Source organism: Bactrocera tryoni, chromosome 1 (genome assembly GCF_016617805.1).
Source record: "Bactrocera tryoni isolate S06 chromosome 1, CSIRO_BtryS06_freeze2, whole genome shotgun sequence".
Taxonomy (NCBI): domain Eukaryota; kingdom Metazoa; phylum Arthropoda; class Insecta; order Diptera; family Tephritidae; genus Bactrocera; species Bactrocera tryoni.
The window spans coordinates 81,255,742-81,279,004 of NC_052499.1; the positions used below are offsets into that span (position 1 = coordinate 81,255,742).

The window sequence follows — 23,263 nt, forward strand, 5'->3', positions numbered from 1 at the left end:
ACAACATAGCAGCGTAGGGTGAAGCTTCATCACGATGAGCCTTTACTTTCATACCACCAGTGATGCGAGCAATGGTTTAATGGCCAGACAAATTGGTAACATGAACGAAGGTATCGTTAAAACTGCTACAGATGTGTGCAATGCCGAAAACGTATTCACGATACTTAGTCCTTCTTCCTTTTGCGGTTTAGTCTTTCCGGGTGCTATTTTTTTGGGAGTATTAACAATTGCTTGAAACGGATATTGAAAAAAGTCGTACAAATATTTGCAGTGTACCAAAATTTCAATACTCTTTTGTGCGCCTTTGTGTATGTAGTGTGCCAACTACGCACTCACACATACTTGTACGTTTATGTGTGAAGTCCCAATATGAAATTGGCTCCTCCCATTTGCAAGGACAGAAGAAAAGTACTTACAAGAAGGGTAATCAAGGTAAGGGTATTTGGATAATCAGAACGAAAGTGCTGCTGAAGACTTTTATAGAATCTAAAACATACATACATACATATATGTTAGTGTATACTTAATTATTGTTCATAATTATTGCTTTTAATAAACGTGTATGATTGTTTATGTTGCTGTGTCACAACTTTTACTCCACATTATTCCAAGCTACAGAGAGTTCAGTATCAGTATCACTGTTCGCACTTTCTTTTATTGTAGTGTTTACTGTTGTTGTAATAAATTAAATTTGATATGTTTAAATAGCTCTTCAAAAAGTTATATTTATGAAAAAAATGTATTAATTATTATCATATGTACATATGCATGTATATGTATGTGCGTACATATGTATGTATGTATGACAAAATAAAAGCAAATAAAAATTAAAGCTAAAAAACTAAATTGAAAAAAAATGTTTTAATTTTTATACTGGAGATCAGAAAGAATATAAATTTCATATGTAAATTTTTTTATAATTATACATATAATATAGATTTTTAGCTGCTTAATTTTGAAATTTATAATATTAAAATATTCAATGGTGCATGCAAAAATTGATATAACTTTCAAAACGGAAGTTGCAAGTACATATGTATATACAATATATGTTTATAAACATTTATGCATGTATACACTTATGTAAATACATATATATGGAAGCAATCCTTTATGTTTGTTGGGTTATTTCCACCGGAACAGATGTTCATTATAATGGGAAACAAATACAAACACTAATAACAGAAATAAAACAAAGCACAGGGTGACAATAATAAGCAGTTAAATGGCGTAATAGTTGTTCTTGCTTCATATTTTGCAAAATTGGCATTGATGATGTACAAAATTTTTAATGAACTGAAATAATTAAGCTTAATTAAACTGTACTTTTTATTCAATAACTTTAATAGAATGTCACAATGCTCACTTTTATACAATTGGACCACTCTGTGTTCACTTCCAACTTTTTAATCAATTCCACGCAGTCTATTTCAGTTGGTGAATAAAATTGAATTGAGTCGGTCGTATTTACGTGTTGTGCTGCTCTTATGAAATTTAATATGCTTGTTTTGAAAGTTAATGCATATTTCAGTGAAACTTAAGTGTGTAAAGTGAATTTAGTGAAGGTGAATTAAGTTAAAAGAGCATATATTAATATATAACTAAAGCATATATGTTGTAAAAATTGTTTTAAATACGTGAGCAAAACAACTGTAAATATGTCGGAGCAAAAAATAAGAAGACTGCGATCCAAAATAAATTTGGCAAAATTAGATAATGGAGTTCTGCTGCGACAACTCCACATTGACGATAGCAATAACACCGTCAGCGATATTGTAGGCAACGTAGACCAAAATGAAGAAGCTAAACTTGTCAACGTTGTTCAGCAGGAGGCTGACGACGACTTATCAAGGTAAGCAAACAAGTGACAAAACATAACGGAGAGAAGTGTAATTGTATTGAATCGGAATTGCGTATGGAAACTAAACGGAAAAGTGGTTATTTAGTAGGATCGAGGGAAATGCAAATAAGAGTGAGTTGGGAAAAGTGTTGCTGTTGGAGTAGCCGTTTTTTGGTTACAGCGGCATGTCGTCTGTAAAAGGCTTGCTTGAGCCGGTATTTATGACATTGCCTCGCTATAAAGCCTTAATATGAATTTGAAATCAATAATTTTCAAGTTTGTTCACTCTAAAGTGTATATGTTATGTTTAAAAAATAATAATGTAATGAAAAAGCAGTCGTATAGCATCACATTCGTCCAAAAGCTAAAGCGAAAGTGCAGCGTCTTAGCTTTTTTGGCAAAACCGGAATGCCCGTAATACTTATTTCATTACCAGTACACATGCACATGCACATATGTATATGTAAATGCCCAAACGTACATACATATATGTATTTATATTTACAATGAAAGAAATCAAAGGTAAAGATAATTTGCAAAATGTAATGCGTACTTGCTGGCATGTAATCTGTTCAAAATCAATGTGGAAAGCAAAAATTCAAGGTACTTTTTGTGAGTTGAGTAATCGCAGTATCCGTAAATGTGCTTAACTACATACATACATATGTATGTATGCCTGTGTTTCGATAAAAATATAAAAAACTAATTTGCAGAGTATGCCATTTTTCAGAAAATTTCAAACATACACATGTGTGTATGTAAGTATGTGTCCCTTATTTGAATTTCTGCTAGCTTTACAAATGCTTTTATCAGTTTCGTATGTTTTTTTTTAAAGAAAGATATGATAAGGAGTCAACGGTATAAACACATACATTTGGTGTAGCGAGCATTGTGGTATGTCGTGTTTTTTCGCAGGAATTTTTCGAGGAAATACATATTGCCGAAATAATGAGTATGCACTACTGCTTTGTCGTAAATTAAAAACTAATTTAATTATTTGGAAGTTGTAACAACATGTTCATGACATAAGTATTTACAGTTCTATATAAATAGACATTTTTTTTATGAAGAAAAATAGCGATTTTTGACCACATTTTTTGACGGTATCGACATTTTTTAATAGTAGAAATTTAAATTTGTGGCTATGGTTAATTCCAGACAAGAAAAGTCTATAAATAAGACTCTCTAAAAATTTCAGTTGAATCGGTCCAGTAAAATTTGAGAAATCGTGAGAACCGTTTTGATAAACGCGTTTAGAGTTTCCGGAAAAGTTTGGATGCCGAGTCAGCAAATATCGTCATGCATTGTGACAAAAAAGTACCTAGAAAATTTAAATAAAACAAAAAAATAGCTAATTATGCATAAATTTTTTTTTGTCGCACATTTTTCATAAGTACTTTTTGGGAAGGCCTTCAGCTTTCTTATCGAATTTTGTTTTATCTCTCCGATCGACTGAAAAAGGGTTCCACGGAGCGACAAATTCAGTTTAAATATAATGAAAAAATCACACGGTGCCAAAACGGTGGTCTATCGATGGTATTCATTGCGTTTCTGGCTTTAAATTTGGTCACAATCGTGGTGCGATGCGAAAAAAACTCAGCTTTATCGGGACGAGTCGAGCAAGAACGCGTCCCATACCCCAAAATATCCACCAAAACCCTTCGAGCGGAGAGATGTCAAGCTATCTTACCATCTTTCTCACACTTGTCTGACCGTTTTCAAGCACCATATCCTTTACTGTTTTAATATTTTCATTTTCATCAGTTGAAGAGGTCGAAGGTCGTCCAGAGCAAGACATGTCTTCAACGAGCTCTCGACCGTCTTTGTGTTATGAAAAACTCACCGCATAACTATTATTTTGTGAGCAATAAATAAAACTCTTATTTTGTAATTTTGTAATAAAAATAAAAAATAAGGTTATTTTGTGAGAAAAAAAATAAAAACCAAATTTTAAAAGTTTTTGACATACATATGTGTGTAGCCATCATAAAAACATTTTCTACTACATCATATACATACATGTATGTATGTATATCTGACCCTTCATTTATAATGATTTTTTTAGTCAAAACTTATGTCATAACTGTTATTTTCTGTCCCTGACCTCCTCCTAGACCAGAATACCCCGCTAAGGGGCTATATCCGCTTTTGAATTTCTGTATATTTGAAAATATTCTCTGCGTTGAACCTCTCCCGATATCACGATGACGTTTTTATGTCTTGCTAGTAAATATAACCCTTTTAGGGAGTAGTTAAGCAAATACATACTTGTATAGTAAATTAGTTAAATAATCTTGAAATACAAAACTCAGTGTACTTGTTATTTTGGCTGTATGTGTACATTTGAATACTTAAGCACTTATATGTACATGTATGTATGTACATATGTATATATGAATTTTTTGATCGCGCGGCGAGCCGCTAAAAGTGCTTCGAGTCAACAGTTTGCTTCCAATTTTTATTTTATCTCTTCTTTCGCTATACTCTCAAAAGTCCACGTGTGACAAAGTTTTCAATGAAATTAGTTATATGTTCGCAATTACCGCAAGATATCTGATTTTTATACCTACAATATAATGTATACCGCATATGTATGTATATGTACATATGTATGTGCAGAATTATGTATAATATTGTATTCAATATTGTATTCACATATGTACATACCTACATACATATTTATTTATCATAAGGCGCGTGCTGCGGACCGAATCACCAACTCTATATGTTTGTACTAAATTCCAAAGAAAGTGAATATTTTCTGCTGTAGCAATTTCAGAAGGAATCTATTAATATTTTCTTTTACACTTTAGTCATGTCTTTAATTTAAACTGACTCAGTGATGGTCAATATTTCCACGCAGCAATTCCGTTTTGTTAACCCCATTCGGCGTTGTTATTTTCCAGATTTTAACTACCATTTCTTTTCGATTCACCTTTGGTGTGCTGTCGTCGGCATTATCCGATTTGGTATGCGCTTTGATTAGCATTTATTTTGTTCGCCCTTTGCGTCCGTAACACTTTGTCTAAATGCAAGTTTTGGCGCGACTACGGTCATACTGTATAAATATATACAAATGTATGGGCACAATTTTAAATATACATATATATGTGTGTGTGTGTGGATGTGAACAATTCTTTTGTATTGCTACACACGCATAATTACTCAATGGATTTCTTTGATTTTCATTTTCTTTGAATGAGTTAATAAATCACTTTTATCTTGCGTCTTATTCCACCAAATAGCGGTAAATGTTAAAACTAATTTTTTTTTAAGGTAAATGTGCTACGTTTTTTAAATAAATCTTCTTTTTCTTTTTTATTGGCGTAGCCCCCGCTGACGCGGTTATAGCCGAGTTTGCAACAGCGCGCCAGTCGTTTCTTCTTTTCGTAATGTGGCGCCAATTCCAGATACCAAGTGAAACGAGGTCCTTCTCCATCTCATCTCTCCAACGGAGTGGAGGTCTTGCTCTTCCCCTGCTTCCCCCGGCGGGTACTGCGTCGAATATTTTCCGACCTGGAGCGTTTTCATCCGGACGACATGACCTAGCGGGAGTATGCGATATTCACCGTTGCCAATGTGCATAGTACCATAAATCTTCAGCAAAACTTCTCTCTCGAAAACTCATACCGTCGACTCATTAATGGTCGACTTCGTTCACGCCTCTGCACCTGATAGCATGACGGGAATAATCAGTGACTTATAGAGTTTGGTCTTTGTTCGGCAAGAGAGAGGATTTTAGTTCTCAATTGGCAAAAGTTATTCTGCGTTGAATTTCGAGGCAGACGTTGTTGTTGGTGTTAATACTGGTTCTGAGATAGACGAAATTATCTACGACTTCGAAGTTATGACTGCCAACTGTGACGTGGGAGTCAAGTCGCGAGTGCGATGACTGTTTGTTTGATGACAGGAGATATTTCGTCTTGCCCTCGTTCACTACCAGACCCATTTGTTTCGCTTCCTTGTCTAGTCTGGAGATAGCAGAACTAAGAGCGCGGGTGTTAAGACCAATGATATCAATATCATTCATCGAATGTATCTACTCGATTAAGTTCTGCAGCTCGAATAATTTTCTCCAGCAGTAGATTGAAAACGTTGCACGATAGGGAGTCGCCTTGCCTGAAACCTCGTTTGATATCGAACGGCTCGGAGAGCCTGATCCTAACGGAGCTTTTGGTATTGCTCAACGTCAGTATACACATGTGTATTAGTTTTGTGGGGATACCAAATGCAGATCTCGCCACATAAAGGCAGCTCTTTTTCCTGCTGTCAAAAGCAGCTTCGAAATCGACGAAGAGGTGGTGTGTGTCGACACTCTGTTCACGGGTCTTTTCCAAGATTTGGGACGTGATGATTATCTGGTCAGTTTTTGATTTTTTAGGTCTAAAGCTACATTGATAAGGTCCATCAGTTTGCTGGATTTTTCACCCAATACGCTCGATAGAATCTTATATGCGATGTTGAGGAGACTTATGCCACAGTAGCTGGCGCAAATTGTGGCGTTTCCCTTTTTGTGGATTGAATAGCTCGGCCGGCAATCCTACGGCCCCCGTCGCTTTGTTGTTCTTCAGAGGGGTAATTGCTATTCGAACTTCTTCATGGTCGGTCTTTTGGAACGTCTGCGCCATCGTCATCGATTGGAGAATGGGATTCGCCTTTTTAATAAGTACTTAATTATAAAAACAAAGCATTCCCTGCCGCCAACAAACTGACTTTAAACTCTTTTTTTCGCTGCCATTTTACTATTCTCAACCGAGGTTTTACTGGGTGCACTGCTGCAGAATTAACATCAGTACTAATTCTATTGCCAGTATTTCAACTGAAGCTTGCCGATAATTAGATTTCATAATTTAGTTCTCTAATACCCTTCAAGACACCATACAAGAACTTGATTAACTGACTTCACTTAGTCGGTCTTGTAAGATTGTACCGTTACCTTGAACAATAATTCGTGCCAAGTTTCGTGAAGTTATCTTGTCAGATAAAAAAGTTTTTTATGTGCATACATAAGTACTTGTTTTTGAATTGATCAGTTTGTAAGTAAGATTTACTACAACCAGGTTATAATGGTGCGATAAGTGCGTGGTTTCTTGGAGAGAAAAGAACGTGTCTAAAATACTCGTAATAAAAATTTAAAAAAATCGATATCTCAAAAACCGAGGGACTAATTCGTGCATATACAAACAGACCCACAAACCGATAGACACGGGTAAATCGACTCAACTCGGCGCACTGATTAGTTATAAACATAAAATTTACATGGTCGCCGATATTTCCTTCTGGTTATTAAGAAATCCGTTTCAAACTTACTATACCCGTTCAGGGCATAAAAACATTAAAGCACGCTTTTAGAAAACACAATAAAGTGTAAATATACTCATCAACTCTGCAAACGGTTGTTCGCTGAAACATTGGTGTTTTCCCCGGTTATTGTTGTGCAACTTAAGTGGCTCTCGAAATTCCATTTTCAAAGCATACTATATGTAAACTATTGAGTGTGGTTAAGTTTCCTACTGTCAATAAAAACATTTATGCTTATACATACATATATATACATATGAATATGTATTTATGTATGTATGTGTGTGCAAATGCGGTGAATTGTATGAAATTTTAAATTTCCATAAATTACTCTCAAGCATTTCACACTAGTGAACTTCACTATACAATATGCAGAGAACGCGTGCTACTTAAGTAAGCAAATAGAGCTATCTTGATAGCGTTATTTTCTATTTGATAATAACTAACCCATTAATTTATAGGTTTTTAATGTACCTTATAAATTTCTCTTTACATAGCTGAGAGTGAGACAACGCGTCTCTCTTAAATTTGGTTCCATTTTCTAATTGTTATAAGAGCTTAGGTGCAATAGGGCAGCAATAACACAGCCATTGATACCCTACCGCCAGCAATTTTCAAGATGGAAATATAGTTGCCAATTTTTAAGCTTCAAAAAGCCGCCATGTAAAAAATATTATAAACTGGTTTTATCAAATGAAATATGTATGTATTTTAATGTTTTTTCGAGTTTGACTCGATCTTTGACAGCAATAAAGAAATGTCTTCACTGCTTTGGTGATACTGGCTTTCTCTGATGTGATTCGTACAATATTATTCGATCAACAAAAATATTGAAAAGTTGAATCTTATCGAAAATTTTGAAAGTATTTGGCCTGCCAGATCAAAAATTGGTGGTGTTTGTATTATGAACTATATACAGAACTTACAGAAAAATTTTGATAGTGATTGTCCACATAGAATTTAGACTTTGTAATGGGCTGTCAAAAAAGTCTTGCTGTATTTTTGTTGAATTTTTTTTTAATGAAATTGAAATGAAATTTTGATGACTCATGCTCAGCTCTTGACCGATGCTACGGCTGCTACTATGCCGGTCTCTTTCGACCAATTCAGCGATTTTATCGCAATTTTCGACGACAGGCCTACCGGAGCGTGGCGAATCTTCGACCACCTCTACACCAGAACGAAAACGTTGAAACAATCGTTGTGTGGTGGAAATGGAAACTGTATCGGGTCCATAAACTGCACAAATTTTATTGGCGGATTGAGATGCATTTTTGCCTTTATCGTAGTAGTACTGTAAAAAATGCCGTACCAATGGACCGTCACAAAACGTGAAAATATATGCTCACCGAAATGTACTCTTAATAAATGAATTCATTGATGCGATGTGTGGGAAGTGTCGCCGTCTTGTTGATGGTTACATTTTCACCGAAATCATTTTTCGAGAAATATGAAGATGATTCCATCAGCCTACAAACCACACCAAACAACTATTTTTTCTGGATGAAATGACAGCTAATGAATCCCCTCCGGTTCCTCTTCGCTGCAACTGCGACAATTTTGCTTGTTTAAAAACCCACTGATCTAGAAATCGCTGAACGAAATTTGGTTCGAAAGCGTCGGATCTTCTTGGAACAATTCAAGAGCCCGTAGAGCGAAGCGGAGCGAAAGGTCGAGCGACTTCAGTTATTGCACAAGTTGTATTTGTACGCTCTCAATTTAAGATTTCGACGTAAAATGCGCCAACTCGTTCCATGCAACAGTCCGAGTTGCTGCGAACGACACCGAATCGACTTTCCATGGTCTTCGTGTACATTCACAGCTACGGTTACTATATTTTCTTCACTGTGTGCTGAGCGTGGTTTATTCAAATTCGAATATTATCCAAGAATGAATGTTGGGTCTCAAGATGGGTGATAGGTTTGCGAATAGTTCGCTCAGTAGGCCGATTATGTTGACCATAAGTTGAGCGAAGTGTGCGAAATACATTCCTTACAGAACGTGAATTTTTCGTAATAAAATTGAAGGATTTGTAAACTTACTTTGTCTTTCCATGATGAAATGCCAAAAAATACTGAATAAAAATAACATGCCAGCTTGACACGACTCAAGCGTGATCTGTGAAAAAAAGGAATTAAAAAAAGTATCTCTGCTTGGATCACCTGTTATTATTGATAAACAGATAACCTACCTGCACAATGCACCCGCTGGAACTACAAATACAAGACCATTACCAACTAATGCAAATACTACAGCTAACTTATGTATTGTTTGTTGATTAAAGAGTACGTAAGAGATGCCGCCGAAGAGTAGGTGCGTGCTCTTGGCGAAAGATAGGAAAAGCTCTCTCAATTAGTATCGGCCTTGTGCGCCTCATAACATTGAGTTTGCACAGGGAATACCCTCAGTTGACGGTGTTTATTCGGAAAATGCAGTTCAGTTACCAGCAGACCGGCTGACCGCTTCACACTTTACTTAATAAAATTTGTATTTATTTACAAAATTTTTTTTGTGTTTGCGCCATATAATTTATAATATATGGTGTTATTGTGTTATGTAGTGGCATGACGAGCACTACACTCTACAGCTCGCGCTACCGCCCGCCGTACGTATTTTGGACTTTGCAGATCACAGTCGCTGTGCTTATCGCCTGAGCGTTTGTGTGTGTGCGTCTCGGTGCCGACACTGGTATGTGTGGAGTTGAATTTTGTGACGTTACGTGCGATGAGCAACGTTGATTTACGCCGTAACAGCGTAACGCGGCTGCGACTGTCAAAGCAATACGGTTCAGTGACAATTGACGCTTAGAAATTTACATTTATTTACGCATATAAGTTTTCGGTTGTATGACAATTTTCCGGTACTCTCTTGTGTAGCGTTCATAGGGCTGCTCAACGTCTAAAAAATGCAAAATTGAAAATAAAAGTCGCTGTATTTACCTATAGATAAAGTGTGTGTCGTCGGTGCTCATTGGCAGCGTTGCTCGCCAAGCGCTACGCTTGAGTGTGCGGTGTATTAAGTGCGACCCCTCACAGCGGTCGTGTGCTCGCTCGTGTGAATCGTGTGATATTTAGCAAAAATAATAAAAAAATATATATGTAATTAAAAATAAATAAATTTGCACGATCTGCTGCTGGCTGGAGGACTGATACTGCTACCACAGCACATATTGCCCTAAGAACTATGCATTGCACTAACGTAGCGCTACTTAATGCTCGACCTTTTGCGTAAAATTAATTATAAGTATTATTAATATTTGATAAGAATTTCGCAAGCACCAGATGTATGGGCATTGCAGTTCGCTTTTCGCCTACGCCGGCAACTTTGGTGTTCACGCGATGCCATTAACAGTGGTGCGGAGGTGTCAAAGCTGTGAGGTAGCAGCGGTAACTGTTGTAAATACCATGTGATTGTGCAGTGAACGAAAAAACACAAGAGAACGCATATCTTTCACCCTTTCGCTTGGAAAGAATTGAATTACATGTCTGTGTGCTTAAATTCCGTGCACCACGTACTTACATACACATATGTATGTATGTGCTTATAAAAGTTGAATAGGCATTCGTACTTTGCGTACCCAGATGCATTTAAGCATATGCAATACAATGTAATGCATATATAAATACATATGTATAGTATATAGTACTTATTCAATGTTGTGTTCGGTCGGAACTTTTCGTTCCAGTGTTGTTAGTGTTTAACTAAACCGTATAAAGTGGGCAGTAAATCCACATTTGATTTTGATTTCAATCAAAGAGAAAATTGCGAAATTAAAATACAACAACAACAACAAGAAATAGCGCGTTGTGAACGTTCTGCTTATATTCTGCTGTTTATAGACGAATACAAGATACATTGACAACAAAATGAGACGTAAAAAGTAAGTTTTGTATTCTTATATATCGTCAACTAAAATGCAAAACAACGTATCATCAAAAAAAAAAAATTAAAAATCGTTGTCAGATATAATAACCAATATATAACCATTTTATAATCAAAACTCAAATTTTGTTTCAATGTGAGTGGGTTTCTATTATATCGTTTTTTCTTTCGCCTATAAACTTATGAAAAGTGATGTTATGTTATTTTGCATTTTAGGTGATGCTACATTACATGTCCGTGCATAAGTATTCGTAGCACCACATTTAACTAGGGAAAGAGTTGCTTTATGTTCGGTTGAAAGGGCATACATGTAAAATTGCGAGAAAATTGCTTTATCACTTTGTTGTATTTTTAAAAGCTTAATAGTGTTGCTGTTTTGCTATGTGATTTTATTTTAAAAACTATTTATGTGCCAGAAAAAGTACATTTTATCCAGATAAGTGTTAAATAAGTTAACATAAATTCGGGGGTTTACATTACTTACAAATGTGAAGTATTTAAAAATAGGTTTATTGCAAGTATGTGCTAAGTTTAGATTATGTAAAGTCTAAAACACATAACGGTTATTACGTGAAGTTGATTTCAAAGCCGCGATTGAACGTTTTTGTTCATTTGATATCTTTTTTGATTAGAGACTATTTAAGTTTTTACTAGTTTTTTTCAACTGATCTGTTTTTATTGATTTGAGACTCTTTAAATTCTTTTGTCATCATTAGCGTATATTTATACCCTGAACAGGGTATATTAAGTTTGTCACGAAGTTTGTAACACCCAGAAGGAATCGTCGGAGACACTATAAAGTATATATACATATAAATGATCAGTATGTCGAGCTGTGTCGATTTAGCCATATCCGTCTGTCTGTCCGTCTGTCTGTCTGTCTGTATATATACGAACTAGTGCCTCATTTTTTAAGATATCGTTTTGAAATTTTGCAAACGTCATTTCCTCTTCAAGAAGCTGCTCATTTGTCGGAACGGCCGATATCGGATCACTATAACATATAGCTGCCATACAAACTGAACGATCGGAATCAAGTTCTTGTATGGACAACTTTCACATTTGACAAGATATTTTCACGAAATTTGGTACATATTATTTCCTAAAGCAACAATGTAATCTCCGAAGAAATTGATCAGATCGGTTGACTATAGCATATATGTAGCTTCCATACAAACTGAACACATAGTTACTAACAGAAATGCACCTGTGAAGGGTATTTAGTTTCGGTGCAACCGAAGTTAACGTTTTTTCTTGTTTGAATAGCATTTTGAAATTGTTAGGACTAGTTGTACCTTGGCTTCTTAGTGTGGTATATGTTATCTTCTAAATATGATGGGTTTGTGGAATCCAAACGTTTGATATCTTAAAATTAATATTACAAGGTTTTCGATTGGATACAGTTAGAGATGAGTTTGGGTAAATTTTAGAATGGCTTCTCCCGATTTCCTGGAGGTCCTCCAGATTAAGAACATATATTTTTAGATATTTGCATTTAAAGTTCAAAAATTCCAATATTTGAAGGCCTCAACCGTACACACCCATTATAACCCCTAAATGGGGGGATGCTGGTCTAATTCCCAGCCATGAGTTTTTTTAAATTCCTCGCTTTTTGTGCATTAAAAAAAGTGCAATGTTTACATTTTTGACCATTTAGCAGTTCTATATACAATCTAACGGTATAATTTTTTATTCTAAACATACCATATGGTTTTTATTACCCTTTATCAACAACGTATAAAAATATGTATGACATTCTATGTAGTATAACAGCAAGAAAGCACATTAGCTCCGGTTGCCTTGAAGATTTGAAGCGAATTACAAATAAAAGGTTTCCATACAAGCACTTGAGATTATATCGTTGCCTTGGACCATAATTCATGCCACATTTCACGAAGATAACTTGTAATATAAAAAAGCTTTCGGTATAAGAACGTGAATTTTACCGATCAGTTTGTATGGCAGCTATATGCTATAGTACTTCGATCTGAACCATATGTTCGGAGATTATGCAGTTGGCTCGGACACTAAATAGTGTTCGATTTCGTGAAGACATCTTGTCAAATAAAAAAGTTTCCCCTTCATGGACCTAATTTTGATCGATCAGTTTGTTTGACAGTTATATGCTATAGTACTCCGATCTGAACTATTTGTTCGTAGATTGTACCGTTGCCTTAGACGAAAGTCAATGCCGAATTTCGTGAAGATATCTCTTCAAATAAACAATTTCTTCATACAAGAATTTGGTTTTGAGCGGTGATTCCGACAAATTAGTAGCTTCTTGAGAAGAGAAGGACTTTATAAGTTCTCCGACGTCTCCTTTTGAATGTTGCAAATTATATATACCCTGTGTACAGAAATGTTCTATAATTAAGGCAATTCTGTTTATTTTCGGCCTAGTTTGGTATGGGATGGTTGTGTAATGTATGTATATATGCATTCTCGCACTTTGTTGTGTTGATTAATAGATTTCTTTTAATTAGTCAATTCTCAGAAAATTAATTTCCTTCAAGGATAATGAATTTTGATGAAAAAGTGAGTTCTGCTCTTTTTTAGTCAATGAGCGTTAATTACTTAATTGATAAATATTGGCCATTTCACCCCATCAAGGTATAACTTGTCCATATTCATTATCTTCTCAAGATCAAATTGGTTCAATTTATTCACTCAGTCTAATTAAATTAATCAAGACATTATTATCGAGCCTGTACATATGTACGAATGCATTTTGTTTGCACATTTTATTGGGTTGGTAATCCTTGGCGCAAACTTGAAAGGGGTGACAATGATTATTTAACTTGTTCTCCTAAGTAAAATTATAATATTTGTAAATAAAAAAATATTACATTTAACCACAATGACTTACTTACCCACTTTCTGATAAGAAGTGAAAATTCTCCATAAAAAGTGTTGAGGAGTAAGCAGCGATAACGGGTAACTGTAATAAAAAGATGATTCAGATACCATACAATATAAAATGAGGTGTTTTTGGGGAGATTTAACTTTCATTGGAAATAAAACCAAGTAAAAAGAAAAAGTCAACATTTCGTTTTTTTTAGTTAGCCAATTTTATGTTTGTTATGTCCGCTCGTCCATGTGACACTCTTATGACGTGAAGGTTTTATGATTGCTTTGGTGATGTAATATTTCATAGATTGTGGTTTATGTTTATTTTTGGAGGCTACTTCTTTCAATAACTTGCTGATGAAACATTATGCTAGACCAATGAAATGTATATAAGTAAATACATATACATATGTATATACCTACATGATGTAACACGCATAATATTTGCATTTAGTTAATATATGTATATAGTACATATGTATCTACGTATATCACTTGAAAGCTATGATAGTGTGCCATAATTTCTCGTTTGTCAATCAAAACTGTCAATTAGTCTTTTATAAGCAATATTGTTGTATAATTATAGGCGTGACGACCAGGTAAATATAGAGATTCGCACAAATGCACATAAGTATGCAGCTAAATGGTGATACGCTTAGATTATAAGCGCTTATCAGTAATAATTTGAGACCGGAACACTGCTATGCGATAAGATAAACGCTGAAGAGTCAAGCAATTACACGAATTATAGGAGCTTCTGTGCGCTCCATATGCAAATTGGTAGTGATTTATTTTTATAAATAACGCGCACGACTTGTGAAATTTATGTTTGAATGCATAGGCATAGAAGCGAATATCTATCGAGTTTGGAATATCGACAATTTTTTCCGTAATGAGCGGTATCGGATTTAATGGTGGTTCAGCTTTAGTGACGACCCAAAGCGGTAGCGACGTGTTCAACCCTTCAGATTTTGACCTTCTGCAGGCGAACAGACTTTGTGAGAAACATTGTCTGCTCAGAAATATTGTGGGAGAAGGGTATTTAGGGCCAGAAGCTGTCAGGTTGGTGGTATTGCTTGCACTCTCGGAGAAAGGGTGTTTTTTATGGATTATTAGAGGGCACAATAGACCTAAGGTCGCGGTTCAATGCTCGTCTATTCATCTTAAGGGTTTTTTTTTATATATAATTTCTGGGTAAAGCTGAGATTTAAAAAAGTAGCATATATTCAAATTCTTGGTTTATCTTTCTGTGTTTAATTCTTCTGTTTGCTTTAAAAATCGAAAGTTTTTTTTGGAAATGTGAGCTTCTTTGTCTATTTTGAGTTTTCGTCACGAAAACAATGCATTTCTATCGAGTTCTTAGCTTTATTTTGAAATTTAATATTTATGTTCTTCCATTTTTGCAGAGTTGAATTCCGCATTAAACCATCGGCAAACCGAGGAGTTAACAACTATCATCCACTCGATGAGGAGTTACTTTCACCGCCCGTCGACGATCTAGCGTCACGTTTCGAAGAGTACGGCACAACACCGCCGCGTACAAGAATGAAGATTAAAAGCCGTGATTGGGAGCGCAAAAAAGCGCATGCCGTCGCCTCTGTTGGATCGTACGTAGGCTCCGTGAAAAATACACTTTTTATATACTCGCATTTATGCATAGTTTCCACGTGTTAAGTTCTGTATATTTATAGATCAATTGATTCGACGCCGAGCACGCCCAAAAAGGGCATGACCCGTATGGCGCGTTCCCGTGTATTGCGGCGCAACACTATGGATTGTGCATTACTAAATGAAATGTTTGTTAATGATGAGAGCAAACGTACCAGCAAGCGTGCGCAGGATTTGTTACGTGATGCCGAACGGGAACTTAAAAATTCTATGATTTCAGCATCATCCACCAGCTACTCCTCACGTGGTTCGAGCTTACTCGACAGCACGCACCAACTGGAATCGTTGGATAAGTGTACGCCCTTGAATACGGAAGTGAGCGTGCGTGGCTCTTCGAAGGTGGTGGAATCCTGCAATAGATACATGTGTGTCTCCTCACGGCCAATAGGTTGTCGTGCGTCGGCTCCAGCATCCGCATTTGTCCAACAGCTGCGTTGTGAACGTACACCTGGCTTGAATATACGTAAAGAATTTCATGAGACTTTTGCCAATCTCATTAAGTTGGGCAGTGTTGACCGTCAAGATGCCAAGGTAAAGAATTTTTGAGTTTGTAAGTATGTATACATATGTATACCTGTATTGTCCAAGGCAATATAGCCATAGAAACTGACGATCAAAATCAAAATAAATATCTTATTGTACCCTTTTATGCTATAAGACATGGCCCTGAGGTTCATTCCTTTCTATGTCAAGTTTGTTTTTGTTTTTGTCATCAATCGGTTTGTCTATAATGTTTAACTTTCCTCTATTCGGTTTAGCTTTCCCACGAAGATCAGACCTGGCAAGCTGAACTGAAAGATCTCATTTGGCTGGAGTTGCAAGCGTGGCAGGCGGATCGCACCATGGAGCAGCAGGACAAATATCTATTCAATGCCCGACAGGCAGTGCCGGAATTGCTTTCACAAATCATAAACTACAAATTTCAACCGCGCTTTCAACGCGCCACGAGTGAAGTGAGCGTGGACAGCGGCTTCAGCACGGATAGCAATGCAAGTTGTAAGACAATATTTTATATGTTCTTTGATGATTGAGTATAGTGTATTAAACCACACATTTGTTGCCTGATTTACAGCACCTACTGCGCACCAAACTGGTAAACTATGCACTGGTTGCATGTCTTTGTATTGTAAGGATTGTATGGATCAGCGGGATAACGCGATGAAGGAAGTGGAGGATCTCTTGTCACGCTTAGAAGCCGCTGAAGCGCTTTATCCTTCCTCACAAGTCATGGGTGCTTTTCATCCCATTTACAAAAATGAAAACTTTGTGGGCCGAATAAAAGCCATGTGCTTGTGGTATAATGTAACGCGTCAGAATCGTTTGAAACTGTGCATCTTTGGCAAAATATTGGCAAGGTATTGTAGGCATACGTTATTAAAGTCGTTAAACTGCATGTTGCATTTATTGCAGATTACATGGTGAGAAATTCTCTTGGCCGGTGGAAACATGGTATGGCAGCGATAGCGGTGCTTCTTCTGGTGTGGAGAACGATGATTCAGGTGTGAATTCGGTTGATTCCAACAAGACTAGTTCTAGTCAAGCAACGCCGCAACGTAAGCTCTCGTCTATTTTTTCGGCGCCTAAGGTGCAGTTCATGCTGAACGATGTGACGCAAGTGCCTGGCGAAACTTCCAGTAGCAACGAGTAGGTCTCGCATATGTGTGCGGTAGGCCACATGTTTCTAAAGTTGTACATTTTGTCGCTTTCAGATCTACCTCAACCGAAGTTAGCCATATGTCATCGGAGATATCTGGTCCGCTTTTGCGTAAAACTTCAATGCAAGACATCAATATATTTAGCGTTGAACCTCTAACCAGTTGCAATGATGCTAATTCCTCGGCGTTATATAGGTGTGAATACATATAAATTTCAAGGTTATGCTAAAATAATATAACTGTAAATTTTGTTTTTTATTTGGTTTTAGAAAGTTTATTGAAAACATCTTAAAGTCTCGTGGTCTAGCCAAGGCATTGTCGTTTTTAAATAAATTGCACAATGTCGTGCTGTTCAAAGCGCATATTTCGCTGGAGAAGCCCGGCACGGAAGACTATGACTTCGAGACTGAGCGCATCGACGAAGATGTGCCGCGTTTGGAACCGGAAATAAGTCGTGAGCAAGTCGATGAATTGCGACGCTTTGGCTATTGGAGTGACGAGGCGAAATCCATTAACTTGCCTTCATACATTCCCTCCTTTGTGTTTCTAAGCGGCATACCGTTACAATTTATGCACGAGTTTCTGAGAATGCGGCTCGAGACACGCCCACCGAAACCAAATCCGCTTAGCTTAGAGCAACTCATGAAGGAATTACGCGAGGGATTGACACTGGCATTGACACATCGGGAACGCTACCAGCGGCACATAACGACAGCTTTGGTTGAGAACGAAGAAGAATTGGAACGGTATATGGGAATACTAAATCATTTCGACAAAACTGTGCGAAAAGTGTTTGAGGTAAGGTGCTATTGCAGTCTTTCTAATTTCTATTTGTTGAGCATTTGGTTTAAATTTGTGAATTTTCAGCTGTACTTAGATTATATCGACCAGTTGGTGCTGTCTGGCGCCGAGTGTAACACGAAGTCTGCTTTGGAAAAGGAATGGATGTTTACCAAACTGATCAGCCCCATGATAAATGGCATGCACACAATTGCAGCTAAAAAGTTTTGCACCATAACACGCAACCTACTGCGTAGCATATCCGAACGTTTGGTGAGTCGTGCGGCGGAGCTAGATATACAAATCGACGACACGGCACAGCATGGCGAAATCGATTTGAAGTGGCAGCTTTTAACAATCTGTCGCGAGATGCAATCTCTCTTCACTGTGGAACGTGAGTCTTCGGTGAAGGTGCTGTTCTTTGCTAAAATGTTTTGTCGCGATGTCGAGACCACCGACTTTCATCGTGAACACTACGAGGCTGATGTGATTAATCAACAGCAGGACTTTGTTTGTGCCGAAATAAAAAAATCCTTCAAACTATTGCAAAAGGACGTGCTAGATGTGCGCAATAAATTGTCGAAAATAATCGAGCGTGTAATGGAGCGTTGCGGACCCGAGCGCATGTCCGAATTAGATGATCAGGACAGGCAAGCGGTACTTTCGCGCACGCGTGAGATTTTACATCAGGGCTATAAATTCGGTTTTGAGTACAATAAAGATGTGATTCGGTTGTTCGAACAGCGTATAATGGCAAACAAAGATGAATCGTGTGAGGTCGATTTGGCGCTGGGTATTATCGATTTTGCCAAAATGTGGATGCATTTCGTGATGGAACGTTGCGAACGTGGACGTGGTATGCGTCCACGTTGGGCGTCACAGGGTTTAGAGTTTCTTATACTTGCCTGTGATCCGCAAATAACCCGTCATTTAGACGAGCGACAGTTTGAGGATCTAAAGAAGCAAATGGATCGTTGTATATCACACGTGATTGGTATTACGTCGGAACCGGAAAAGATCGCGCGTAAAAAGGCATCGCCACGCACGCGGAAAACATCTTCACCGGCCACAAGTCGGTCGCGGACACCGACACGAACGCCAATATCCGTAGGCGGCGGCACAAATCCAAATTCGCCGATGAGTTCGCCGCAGTACAATAAATTCTTACATCCCCAATTCAGCTTAAAGGAGGAAGTGTTGCGCAATGCCGCGGACGGTACACCAGAATACAGCGTCAACGAGACTCCCGACGTGCCGGATGCTATTGGTGGCGGAACGGAAAAACTTGGTGAATTACGCTTAATTGTGCCACAATCTTCACCTTTAACCAAATCGTCTCATGAGGGCAGCAGCTCATCGCTGGCTCCACGCCAGATGCGCGTGCGAGACGCTGTGAACCGTTTGGACATGGAAATTGAAGATAATCTGCGTGAACGCAATCTAATTGGTCATGTCAAGGCTTTGAACACTTGCGACAAGGTTCAGATACGTGCACGTAGCGTTAACTTCCATTGGCATCGTGGCATTAAAGTGAGTCACCGTTAAAATTGAAGATTTTTTGAGTATATTATTGAATAAAATGTGTAAATTCTTGTTGTAGATTGGCCAAGGCCGTTTTGGAAAAGTTTACACAGCTGTTAACAATAATACTGGTGAACTTATGGCTATGAAGGAGATTGCCATACAACCCGGCGAGACTCGTGCACTCAAAAACGTCGCTGAGGAGTTAAAAATCCTGGAGGGTATCAAACATAAGAATTTGGTGCGCTACTATGGTATCGAGGTGCATAGGGTATGTAGCCAACATAAACAGCAGACCTATTTTATATTTCCGACTTTGCGTATCCGAGGCTGTTTTGTCGTTTTAATGGGCGGTGTTTTCGTTACGTGGCGGGTCCCAAACACTGCGCACAACCCTGGGGAGGAATGTTTCGCCTCCTGACTTTAGCTCGCCTTCAAACGGGTTTTTTTTTTGGAAACCCAGAGGCTACTTGCTCTAAGATCGGAAGTCGTGATCCGCTTGAGCCACATGTAAAAGAATCATAACTGGTCACTCCCAAGTGAATGGCACTGAGAGAACTTTTCTCACTTACCTGAACTTCTACATTTGGCTCCATCCTCCTCGGCTATAACCGCGTAAGCGGTGTCTACGCCAATAAAGAAGAATAAGACTTTTCATATATTTACAATAACTTTTTGCTAATTATATACTCACAAATACTAAGATTTAATTATTTATTTATATATTTTTTTCATTCTATAGGAAGAACTTTTAATTTTTATGGAACTCTGTTCCGAAGGAACCTTAGAAGCATTAGTGGAGCTATCAGGTGGTTTGCCCGAAGGGCTGGTGCGTCGCTTTACGGTGCAACTGCTTTCGGGTGTGGCCGAGCTACATAGACACGGTATCGTGCATCGTGATATAAAGACTGCGAATATATTTTTGGTGGACGGCAGTAACAGCCTAAAACTGGGCGATTTTGGCTCAGCAGTTAAAATACAGGCACATACGACTGTACCCGGCGAACTCCAAGGCTATGTGGGCACACAAGGTAAGCGATATTACGCTGAAGTTAACATGTACACGAGTACTTCATATGGTATTTATTTCCAATAGCTTATATGGCTCCAGAGATATTCACAAAAACGAATAGTGACGGACACGGTCGTGCAGCGGACATATGGTCGGTAGGCTGTGTGGTGGTTGAAATGGCATCGGGCCAAGTAAGCTATTTTATGAAATTGCAAAATGTGATATAATAATAATAACTGGTTTCACTTATGACAACAGCGTCCTTGGGCACAATTTGACTCGAATTTCCAAATTATGTTCAAAGTAGGTATGGGTGAAAAACCGGAAGCGCCTGAGAGTCTCTCACAAGAGGGACATGATTTTGTAGACAAATGTTTGCAACATGATCCCAAAGATCGTATGACCGCTATGGAATTGCTGGAACAAAACTTTTGCAAGGTATACAACATTCAAAACTTTTTTAATGAGAAAATTTTAATTTATGTCTTCTATACTATATTGCAGTATGGTCATGGTGATGAATTGAATAACGACCAAACGCAAGAGGCGCTAGGACGTTCATTCCGGCGCAACGTTAAATTGAGGTAGCGCATCTTGTGGTTGTCATTGCAAAATAATATGTTGAGAAAGGAGTGCATATTGAATTGTATAACACAGTAGACATGATTCTGTTTTAACATTGTTTGTTATGTATAGCATAAAATACGGGATGAGTGTATATTAATCAGTAAATCTATGAACAGAATATACAGATACAAATACATAGTATATATGTGTTATATATATATGTCTTTATATATATTTATTTTAGATTTTAGCTAATAGAATTTGAACAATGTCCTGAAAAGCGCTTAGAGTCATAGGCATTAAATTAAATGATAGTAAATGTGTATATTTCGATATATGTATGTGTATGTGACAAAGTCCACATGTTTATTTTATTCAAATATACTTGTAAATGCTAAGCCTAAGACTATAATTGTATATTCTTTAATAGTTGTGATTGATGATTGATGACAACTTATCTGAACCTTACGACCCTTACGGGGACTAGGTAACCGTTACAACAACAAAGATTCACATAAGTTGTCATCGAGGTCATCAAAAGGTAGGCCTTGGAAACGTGCTTTTTCGACGGGGTCCGACCATAGGGAGAGGGGTGTCAGATGTGTAGGATTAGTTGGGCATGCAAAGAGGTAATTAGAGTCATGCGGAGACTCGTTGCATGCTGGACATATATTTGATATGTCGGGATCGATTCTGGATAAGTAGGAGTTTAACTTGCTACAGCATCCAGAACGAAGCTGCGCAGGGGTCACTATTAATTCTCACAGTAACTGCAGCTCGTCGTCAGCAATGGGCTGTGTTCTGACTCTAAGGATGCCATCCACCGGGAGGGAGTTGGTGAAGGTGTTTATGGCTCTATGTGAGTTTTTATTCTAGTGAGGTGAAGCATCGAAAGCCAGAGTGCGGAACTTTAATCCGCTAAACCTAATTCTTCTCTTTCCCGCGAAACCACCGATTAAGTATTACTTCGTGGGGCGACGGTCAGTGCATGTCTGTAGTTAGTTGCGTCCGAAGTCTGGTCGGCGTATTGCTTTATGTCGTTAACGTAGTTGAGAAAGAAGCTCTTGATGTTTCTAGGAGGCGGTTCTATGAAAATACTACAGCAGAAACTGCTTTGAGAGGAGTTCGTTATTCTTCTTAACTAGGAGCATACAGGCCTCACTGTGTAGATGTTCGATAGGAAACATCAAGAGACATCTCGGTATAGTCCGGAATGCAGTGTTGTGGTATATCTGCAGCTTCCACGCCTACGTTTTACTGCAACCAGACGATCATATTGGTGCGGCGTAGTTAAGGACCGGTCGGCCGATTGCCTTGTATGATGCCAACAACGATTCTTTGTCTTTTCCCCATGTGCTGCCAGCTACCCATTTAAGGATTTTGTAGTGGCTCTGTACTTGGGCAATAATCGCGGTCGTGTGAGGAGCACAGTCTGTCAAGTGAATCTTAGGGTTACTGACAGTCGGAATTTTAACGCCACCGACTACAATATTAAGGTCAAGTCTGCATTCCTTCGTCCAGTTTGTGAATATGGTCGCAGTGGATTAAGTGGGTAGAGGTTAGGTTCTGTGCATCGAGGAAGCGAGAAAGGTCGGTCGATTAAATACTAACCCCGTTTGGATCGGTAAGTTTTAGATTAAGTTTGTCAGCAAGCCTTGGTCCGCCTTGCTTGTTAGTGTCTAATAGAGCAATATAAAATATAGAAATGGTGTCATCCTCTTCCTCTGATTCCCCCGGCGGTTCCCCCGGCGGTTACTTTCAGAGCTGGAGTGTTGTCATCCATTCGGACAACGTGGCCTAGCCAGCGTATCCGCTGCTTTTTCGCTGAACTATGTCAATGTCGTCGTATACCTCTTATTGCTCAATCCTTCTATCGAATGCGATACTCACCTTTGCCAATGCGCAAAGAACCATAAATCTTCCGCAGATCCTTTCTATCGAAAACTCGTAACGCTGTCTTTGTTCGTCGAGAGAGGACTTTACTTCTCAATTGTCTACTCAGTCCGAAGTAGCACCTGTTGGCAAGACTTCATCTGCGTTGGATTTCGAGTCTGACATTGTTGTTGGTCTTAATGTTGGTTCCTAGCTATACGTAATTATTTACGGCTTCGAAGTTATGACTGTTAACAGCGACGTGAGAGCCAAATCCCGAGTGCGACGACTGTTTTTTTGACGACAGGACATATTTCG

General features: G+C 38.0%; 1 protein-coding gene across 3 annotated transcripts; it reads left to right on the plus strand.

Annotated features, from left to right (window-relative positions):
* The first annotated feature begins 1,452 nt into the window (after window positions 1-1,452).
* LOC120770210 (mitogen-activated protein kinase kinase kinase 4) lies at window positions 1,453-21,477 on the plus strand. Of its 3 annotated transcripts, XM_040097488.1 has the most exons (15): window positions 9,613-9,628; window positions 10,827-11,021; window positions 15,277-15,477; window positions 15,562-16,069; window positions 16,297-16,534; window positions 16,611-16,893; window positions 16,949-17,182; window positions 17,248-17,388; window positions 17,463-17,991; window positions 18,061-19,503; window positions 19,574-19,765; window positions 20,237-20,525; window positions 20,591-20,697; window positions 20,765-20,944; window positions 21,011-21,101. In XM_040097488.1, exons 2-15 carry the CDS (start codon window positions 11,008-11,010, stop codon window positions 21,092-21,094), a joined length of 4,443 nt encoding a protein of 1,480 aa, XP_039953422.1. In that variant the 5' UTR covers window positions 9,613-9,628; window positions 10,827-11,007; the 3' UTR covers window positions 21,095-21,101. The 3 variants fall into 3 exon arrangements, with proteins under 3 accessions (XP_039953402.1, XP_039953413.1, XP_039953422.1); XM_040097468.1 differs by lacking the exons at window positions 9,613-9,628; window positions 10,827-11,021 and adding an exon at window positions 1,453-1,852 and having other exon boundaries at window positions 21,011-21,477; XM_040097479.1 differs by having other exon boundaries at window positions 9,564-11,021.
* Window positions 21,478-23,263: the final 1,786 nt, after the last annotated feature.

Bases quoted from the DNA above. Each gene is read 5' to 3' on its own strand.
- LOC120770210 (XM_040097468.1), top strand. From the start codon at position 1,659: ATGTCGGAGCAAAAAATAAGAAGACTGCGATCCAAAATAAATTTGGCA. The intron at 1,853-15,276 runs GTAAGCAAACAA...CCATTTTTGCAG, and splicing joins GCTGACGACGACTTATCAAG to AGTTGAATTCCGCATTAAAC. The intron at 19,504-19,573 runs GTGAGTCACCGT...TTCTTGTTGTAG, and splicing joins ATTGGCATCGTGGCATTAAA to ATTGGCCAAGGCCGTTTTGG.